This window comes from Octopus sinensis, unplaced genomic scaffold, assembly GCF_006345805.1.
Source record: "Octopus sinensis unplaced genomic scaffold, ASM634580v1 Contig18048, whole genome shotgun sequence".
NCBI lineage: Eukaryota > Metazoa > Mollusca > Cephalopoda > Octopoda > Octopodidae > Octopus > Octopus sinensis.
The window spans coordinates 36,334-45,699 of record NW_021835497.1 but is presented as its reverse complement, the minus strand read 5'-3'; the positions used below and the strand labels follow the sequence as shown (position 1 = coordinate 45,699).

Below are 9,366 nucleotides of genomic sequence, written 5' to 3'. Positions count from 1 at the left end.
TGTTGAGTTGAGTGTCCGGGACATAAAGAGTTCCTTGGAAAACAGCAATGTGAGGGTGAACAGGGAAAGGCAGTTCCCACTGCCATTTCATTTCTCCATATAGATCGTAACATATGAGAATAGAGTGTCTCCTGAAGAGGACATAGAAATAAACATATCAGAGTAGATGTGATGAGGGTAGCCATAAATGTCACAGTGAAATGGATTCTTTCCTGTATGAATACGTTTGTGTGTAATGAAGAGACTGGCTGAAGAGAATGATTTACCACAGACTCCACAATCATCTGGTTTCTCTCCTGTATAGATATGTCAGTGACTAATTAAGTACTTATAGGAAATGATTCACCACAGATATCAGTCATATGGCTTCTCTCCTATATGGAAACGTTTGTGAGTAGCTAAGCTGTCACTTTGGCAGAATGATTTACCACAGACATCACAGTGACAAGGCTTCTCCCCAGTATGAATACGTTTGTGTACAGTCAAGTTATAATTTCGAGAGAATGATTTACCACAGATGTCACAGTCAAATGGTTTCTGCCCTGTATGAATACATTTGTGTTTAGTTAGGGTAATACTTTTAGAGAAAGACTTGCCACAGATGTTGCAGTGATATGGCTTCTCCCCTGTATGAACACGTATGTGAGTAGTTAAAATACTTTGGTCAGAGAATGATGTACCACAGACATTACAGTGATAAGGCTTCTCTCCTTTATGAAGACGTTTGTGTGACGTCAAGCTACCTTTCTGAAAGAATGATTTACCACAAATGTCGCAGTGAAATGGTTTCTCTCCCGTATGAATACGTTTGTGCTTATTTAAGTAAGCCTTTTGAGAGAAGGAATTTTTACAGACATCACAGTCATGTGACAATTTCTGTCTCCCTTTTAATCTTCGGATTCTTTTTTAATATGCTAGACCACTGGTCTTAATTGATAAATATCAATTTCTACCCTTAATTAATATTATATATATGTGTGTGTGTGTGTGTGTGTGTGTGTGTGTGTGTGTGTATGTGTGTAGGCGCAGGAGTGGCTGTGTGGTAAGTAGCTTGTTTACCAACCACATGGTTCCGGGTTCAGTCCCACTGCGTTGCATCTTGGGTAAGTGTCTTCTACTATAGCCTCGAGCCGACCAAAGCCCTGTGAGTGGATTTGTTTGATGGAAACTGAAGAAGCCCGTCGTATATATGCATATATATATATATGAGTGTGTGTGTGTGTGTGTCTGTGTTTGTCCCCCTAGCATTGCTTGACAACCGATGTTTACGTCCCCGTTACTTAGCGGTTCGGCAAAAGAGACCGATAGAATAAGTACTGGGCTTACGAAAGAAAAAGTCCCGGGATCGAGTTGCTCGATTAAAGGCGGTGCTCCAGCATGGCCGCAGTCAAATGGCTAGATAGATAGATAGATAGATAGATAGATAGATAGATAGAGAGACAGTCAGATATAGAGAGAGAGGCAGAAAGTGACGTTCCCGGATACACACACACACACACACACACAACATCACACATAAATACACACACACGCACAAACATAAACAGGCGTGTATACACACACACAGACACACCCCAGTCATCGTTCGTCTTATGTGTATACATGTGTAATACTCCACCCTCTCTCTCCCCCTTTCTCTCTCTATAGACGTATGTAAATATTCATACACACTTACATATATAATATTTACCTGCTTATGTACATACATAAATACATACATATACACACATCCGTTAGTTTTCCCTTTTTTTCACGTCCAAATTAATTATAATTCCTAATTAATGACTTAATTGTGAGACCTTTAATCTCATTAATTATTATTTAATTCATAAAAATGCTGACAATGTCTCTTTGATTTTAAATAAATAATTTAGACAAAGTTTTGTCTAAATTTCCCGCCTTTTTCTCCACGTTTTTTGTCATTCAAATTAGCGTTGCTAGGCAACAGATAGAAACAATTGAACGGGAAGCGGCAGAAGTTATAGAGAGACTCCAGACTGGGCGGTTTGTGTGATACCAGACCAGAAATATCACCAGACACCCTTAAGCATGGGTTGTCACAGATGGATTTACCCGTTGTCTTTTCTATGTGTGTGCAAGAAGTCTACGTATAATAATGTATAATTATATGTATATATATCTGAGTTTATATGTGAATATGCATGTATATATAATATTCTGCTTTCCTGTGGGTATAATTATGATGTATATTTATATTCCTATATAAATGTATCGGCAATCCTATACAATAGAGTCGGAAATTATCCAATACCTCAAATATTCCAACATCTTTTGATATTTCTTTTTTAAACTTGTACATATACATGAATAAATGTATACACAAACACACATACATATAATATATATATACACACCTACATTTCTACAGTTAATATATATATATATATACATCCTGTGGCATAACTACAGATGAACACCCCATCGACTTTGTTTCCTCATAACTTCCAGGAAAATGGATATTTTTAATGAAACTTCCACTTTCATTTTCTAACAGAAAAGGATGCTCTCAAAAGAAATCCTCTTTTACAAAGCTCTTATTTACATCCCTGTGGATAAATCCCAGCAAGAATCTTCTCAGGCTCTCCAATATTTTACAATTATATAAAGAGAAAGAATCGGGGGCCGGGTAGTGGGGCTAAAAATAATCAGAGATTTTTTAAATATACTTTTTATTTTTTTATAACATAAATGTGTTTCTGAGGGAAAAAATGAGAAAAAAAAAAAGAAAACAAGGAGGGTGGTGTGCTAGAAACAACAGCCAAATCTCCCTTAAATCACACATTTTTTCCCTCGACACCTTACAAAACATTTTGCCAACACATTTCTTTTTAATCGTAATCTACATCGTTTGAAAGTTATTTCTACCAAATTTCATTCAAATGAATACCTTTATACACATGTATATACCTACATATACACACATGTCTTTGCTATGTTTTTTAAACACATAAAACTCATAGATGCATACTTTTATAATATTTTACACTTAAACCGCCGCAGGACAATATCTTAGAGTTGCTTCTTAAAGTCTCCTTAATTTTTTTATGAAAAACGATACAAATTTCAGAGTATTTGGCTGTTATTTCTAGCATCATGTTAGCCATCTATAGGACAATATTTGACATGGATGGTTTGAAATTGTCCTTCGATTTTTATTTGTGATGAAATAAAAATGTGAAGGTTTAGGTGGCTCTTCTAGCATGAAATGAGACCATATATAGGTTATTTTATTTATGAATGCTTCTTAAAGTGTCCTTCAAATTTTATATGAAAAATGGAGTGGTTTCTATTTCTAGCAGGAAAAATGACCAGCTATGGTAAAGCTTTTACTGAATGCTTCTTAAAGTGTCCTTCTCTTTTTTTATGAACCCCCAACAGCAACAACAACAACAACAACAACCCTACGAGGACGAAAGGCAATGTTTGTGCGTGTGTGCAGTTGGAATGTCACTGCAACAACAACAATCTATTCTTATTAAACGTTAAAAACTGCAGACTGCACACACGCACACACAACGCTGATGACGACGACGATGATGATGACGATGATGATGGTGATGATGATGATGATGATGATGACGACGACGACGGCGGAGACGACGACGACGACGACGACCACGACGGCGGAGACGGCGGTGGTGGTCGTCTGCCTTTTAATGGAGAATCAATGATTATGAAAGTCTCTGGTTTCGGACCAGACATTCCTATACATACATGCATGCGTATATATATATATATATATATATATATATATATATATATATACACACACAAACATACATACTTATAGCCTTATTTCTATACATACATTCCTAAATATCTGTGTATATATATATAAACACATGTACATATACTGTATATAAATATACACACACACGCACAAGAGAGTGTGTTGAGAATGTTACAACAATAAGTGTTAGTGTGTAGAATGCAATGTATGCGATGCAGGTTCGATTCCCGGGCGAAGCCATTTACAACACAACAACAACAACAATAATAAGAAGAAGAAGATTGAAGTTTAATATTTCTGGAAAATATTATTTGTCAAAATAAAAGAAAGCAAAAGATTGACGTCCAGGAATAATTCCAAAAACCATCAAAGAATTGTCTGAAACATCCAAACCAAGAACTTCAACGACTTCATTATCATCCTTTCTGAGGAGTAAATATTTTGGATTATCTTTTAATCCCAGGATTTCATCATCTTCAGATGTTTCCTCTTCAATATGTCCAGGTATTTCGTAAATATTGTTTCTGAAATCTGTTATATAAACACATTCACCAATTATGGTCAGACGAGGTCTTGCAATATAATATTCCCAACCAAAAAACCTTCCTTCTTCTATTCTTATCCTCCTCACCAAAGACTTTTCCCTGAACCATTCCACAAAACACAAATCTTCCCAATATCTAGACTCCATCTCCCTCCTCACAACAACAACATCACCAAAAGATGTGACTCCCACATCATCCAACACCCCTTCATCTCCCTCCAACCTTTCCCATCTCCCCATCTTCCCACGACACACTTCATCTTTACATTTCCCATCTTTGATATCAACCACATCCACATAATAAGGGTCAAAGATGTTGCGGTCTTTGCAATAATAGTAATCCTTGTTGTTTCTCCATATTCTTTCATATTTCTTGTCTCTCTCTTCTTGAGTTATGTCTCTAATATAATGACCACCACACACGAGTTGATTGTCGTTGTATTTATAAATCCTGTTGTAGTATTTCTCAGTTCTGATGGTTTTTAAACGACGGAGATCCCTGTTGAAGACCCTCATTTCTCTCCCAAAGGCGACAATGAAACATTCCTCTGTCCACCGACATATGTCCAGTGCTGGTCGTTGTTGTTGTTCATGTTGAAGTATGTCCACTGTTGTTGTTGTTGTTCTGATTAATGTGACACTTTCTCGAAACATCAACACACTCACATTCTCATCTAACTTAATTAGTTTACTGTTCCGGTCCCTAATGTCCCCACAATCATAATCAACAGGTTCCTCGAATGCAGGAATGGAAAAAGGGACCATTGCTGTCCTATATGGAAGTCTCCTCACTGATATTTCATCAATTCCTGAATTATTAATCTCCGCTATGTAATTACCACATCTCACCTTTAATCTACCTTTACCAATTATTTCACCTGATTTACCTCTTCTTCTTCCTCCTACTTCTCCATCTCCTCCTCTGTATTCCAATTTATTAATTAATTCATTACTGAATATTTCCTTGTTCGTTTCAGATGTAATGGAAGGGAAACGAAGACCAGAATCAAGAATTGATAATGACACAGATTCCAGAATGTTCACTTGGTCCCCATCAATTTTTATGCAATGACATTCAATCAATTCATTATGTACACACCAGTAAATACCCGCCACTTTTCTCCATATTACACCATAAGGGATGAGACTCGACCAAACTTGAGATGTCTGCAAATCTTCTCCATTCAGTTGAAATTTTTCTTTCCTTTTAGGAACCGTGGCCATTATGTGTGATTCTTGTGTAAAACACACACCACAACTAAACTTGCAACATTTCTGTGACGTAGCAACTGGCCATCTTCATCGAATATTTTAACATTTCCATTATTGGCTTTTTCACACACACTGTCTTTCCTTCCTCAGAGACATCAAAATCTTTTACTTGAACAGGACATTCGTCTGTTTGTAAACGAGCAACTGGGAAGCTGTCTCGATTCACCATAAACAACCCTTCAACATACAATTCATTCCTTTCTTCCTTCCAGGGGCTTCCAACAAACCTTGGTCCTTTACAGTCTATACTGAAGAAATCTACTTTATCTTTATAAATTCTTTTATTTAAAAATATTCTCTTGTATTCCCCATTCTGGGTCAAACACAAAATGTTTCGATATTTATATAAATGTAAAGATTTCTCCCACCCACATTGAATGTACAAAAAACTGTCATCAATTGTCATCGTGTCATCATCACCCCCCAAATCCTCCATGTAGTGTCTGACTGAATGTAAATATTGACCACCTCTGTTGAAGAAAATGATGAATCTCGTGTTTAAGACAATGATGACATCTCCATCAGTAACTTTAATTTCCAGGATTCCATCAGAATAATTTCCATCTTCGTTTCTCTCCATTAATAGTTCAGGTATGTTTATTTTCTTTATTTCCTTCACACTCGAATGTATTTCATCAATATCAACAAAATGCAAATGTCTTCCATCTCCCTCTTCACTCAAAACCAGTTGATTATTTGATAAAGAAGCCACACATTCATATTTATTTCTCGTTTTGTAAATTACCAACGACAATGGTAATTCCACTTTTAATGTCAACAGTTGGTATTTATTATCATCAAAATGATCCCTATTCGTAATGACCAGTTGGTATTTATTATAATAAAGATCCCTATTAGTAATGACCAGTGTGTTTGACTGCCATCGACACATTTTAGTATAATCATAAACATTCACTTTGATTGAATCCAATAGGTGACCATCCAATGTGAATATCTTAATGTTTCCATTCTTCCAGTCATATCCTGCAATCAGATTATTTTCAGTAAGAACCAAACGTTCAATCTTTGCTGGTTCTATGTCTCCCAAATGTTTAGGGAGAGGAATATGTCTGGCTTTATCAGAAACTGTCAGGTCCTGTAGATATAAAGTGGAAGACAACATTTCACTGAGAGAAATGTGTCTGGAAAATACATCCACCAGGTCGATATAATAATTAAGTTGATTATTAGTAACGAGATCATTAACCAACAAATTCTGATCGTTTATGGCAAACATACGGCTTCTGTCTATCAGATAAACAAACGTTTGGTCAATAGATCCACCTTGGAGACTGAGGGGACATTTCACTTGGGACATTAAAACACTGGGGACCATCTGACAAACGCCATGACCACCACCACCTATTCTAGTGTTGTACTGAAAAACTTTTCCCCTAGTAACAATTAATAGCTTTTCTGTTTTCTTGTCTATTGATAATGATTTCACAAACACAGGGATATTAATTGTCTTAATTACTTCGACTTGATTATAATAATTGATTGCTAAAATGTCTAAATGTGATGGTTTATCACAATAACAAACAATTTCACATTCACCCATCTTACACATCCGTACATAAGGCTGCCTAAATGATACACTTCTCACTGTCTTTGATTGGTTTCCAATGACCCTTAATTGTTTCTGTAGGGGTAATGTGACCCCTATATGATTAGAATCCCATCGACATATATCTGTGGCTGTAGACGGCAGAGATAATCTGGACACAATGTCTCCTTCCTCAGAAATGTACAACAAGCAATCATGGTTGATGTCGGACACCACCAACTGTCCATTGGACAGATTACATATTTCGACAATGACAAGTTTTTGGTCATTCTCCTTTTCTTTGAGTCGTAGATTTAGATTTCTGATGTAAGGATTTTTAATGGGTAAAAGGCAGGCAGACGACCGGTCTTGATACTTGTAAAGAAGAACCCTGTTGAGTTGAGAGTCCGGGACATAAAGAGTTCCTTGGAAAACAGCAATGTGAGTGTGAACAGGGAAAGGCAGTTCCCACTGCCACTTCATTTGTCCATATAGATCGTAACATCTGAGAATAGAGTGTCTCCTGAAGAGGACATAGAAATAAACATTATCAGAGTAAATGTGATGAGGGTGGCCATAGAATGGAAGGTATTTTTGAAAAAGTTCTTCACCACATGTGGAATAAAATACCATTTTATTTTCGTTTCCATCTACAACTACAAAATTAATTGGAGTTGCAGCAATGCTGACATTATGATGTCCCAGAGAAATTCTTTCTGCAATGTCAACTTTATCTTCGTTGATCAAGAGGATATGGACCTCACTTTTGTTTTCAGTGGTGGTCACAGCCAGACACTTATTTGATACAATATGACATATTTTCATGTAACCAGTTTGCACCTTTATTAAAGGGCCTTTTCTTAGTTCAGGACAGGTGATATACTGAAATCCTTTCATTTCACAATAAAATACCAGGAATCTGTTTGCGTTTATTCTACAACAGAAAGAAGGAGGCTCAAGGAAAACTGAATTATTTTGGTTAATTATTTCCCCGTTATCAGTGAATAATTTAGCTTTCTTGTTTTTGTAAATTATTAATATAGAAGATGTAGACATAGGTAGAATATTAGTAATGTTGTAGCAATCCTCAATATAAATATAGTTGTTCAATGTTGGGGTCCATAGCTGGGGGTTATATGACTGCCTGGGCCAAAAGTCTTCATTTGTTCCAATGATATGAAGGACATCAAATAATCGTTTACAAAAATGTTTTCTTTGCCAACAGAAATATGGCGGCATTTCATGCCAATTTCTCTTGTTGTCACAGCACCTGTACCTGATATCCGATAAATAATATGTCCCTGAAGGACATAAAAATGGTTTTGGTACACAGAGATGTGGCTTGGAATGTCCAGGGAATTTGTATCCACCTCAAATAACTGCTGACCATCCACATTGTAACAGGTAACCCTGTTAATATTGGAAAAGGATACTAAGAGTTTATTTTGTGCTCCTACAGCAATCTGAAGGGGTTTCTTTCGTTATGAATTCGTATTTTATTCTATTCTCTTCCCAGTCAATGACGTATATGGTCCGACCAAACATTTCTACACCTATAAGCGTAGAATGTTCCAAATAAGAAACCAAGATTAATCCTAGCTGAATTCTTTTGATTCTCAAACTTAAAGGGTTGATAATAAGAATCATTTTTCGGAAGGGCAGGGTGGCGAGGACTGTGTCTTCACTGATTCTGGTAAAATCAGTGACAGAAGATGAGCAACGAACATCGTTTCTGTTGCCGTCTCTTGTTATACAACATATGTCATAAAGTGGCGGGAATATGTTACAATACCCCCTTGTATGACAACAATATTGGATATTGGGTTGCTTAAGTCTTCACCAGATTCCTCAATCTCTACTTCTCTGGTCACAACTGGCCGAAGAGGACGAAATTTTGTGGTTACTTTTGGTGGTTCAATGGTCTTGTGGTTGTATGGGTTACAGGTGACATAAATGTCAAAGAGTCTTTGTTGAAACCAATCAAGGTTTAGGTGAACAAAATCATTATTTTGTTTTGCAAATTCCAGAAATCTTGGCATTTTACGTTTGATATTACGTAAAATTCGAGATCCATTTAAACCCAGAGAGTCCATGTGATTACATTTATCCTTTACATAATCTATAAACATATTGATGTGGTCTGTTTTGATTAGTGTTCGGTAACATGTCACAATATGAAGAAAACTTGGTAACATGGACTTTTCCTGTTCTTTAGATTTCTTTGTGTCTTTTCTTCCTGTTCTTCTGTTTTCT

The 9,366-nt window shown here is 36.4% G+C and overlaps 1 protein-coding gene across 1 annotated transcript; it reads right to left on the bottom strand.

Annotated features, from left to right (window-relative positions):
• Positions 1-5,553: 5,553 nt before the first annotated feature.
• On the bottom strand, positions 5,554-8,868 carry LOC118761855. The gene is made up of 2 exons (XM_036500022.1): positions 7,384-8,868; positions 5,554-6,237 (listed from the first exon to the last, which is right to left on the bottom strand). The coding sequence occupies exons 1-2, from the start codon at positions 8,350-8,352 to the stop codon at positions 5,554-5,556; spliced, it is 1,653 nt and encodes a 550-aa protein (XP_036355915.1). The 5' UTR covers positions 8,353-8,868.
• Between the last annotated feature and the right edge of the window lie 498 nt (positions 8,869-9,366).

Excerpts from the sequence above, each read along its gene's own strand:
- LOC118761855 (XM_036500022.1), bottom strand. The coding sequence starts at position 8,352 with ATGCCGCCATATTTCTGTTGGCAAAGAAAACATTTTTGTAAACGATTA. Across the intron at positions 6,238-7,383 it reads ATGACCAAAAACTTGTCATT|GGAGATGGAAGACATTTGCA; the intron begins GTCGAAATATGT and ends TTGAGTGAAGAG.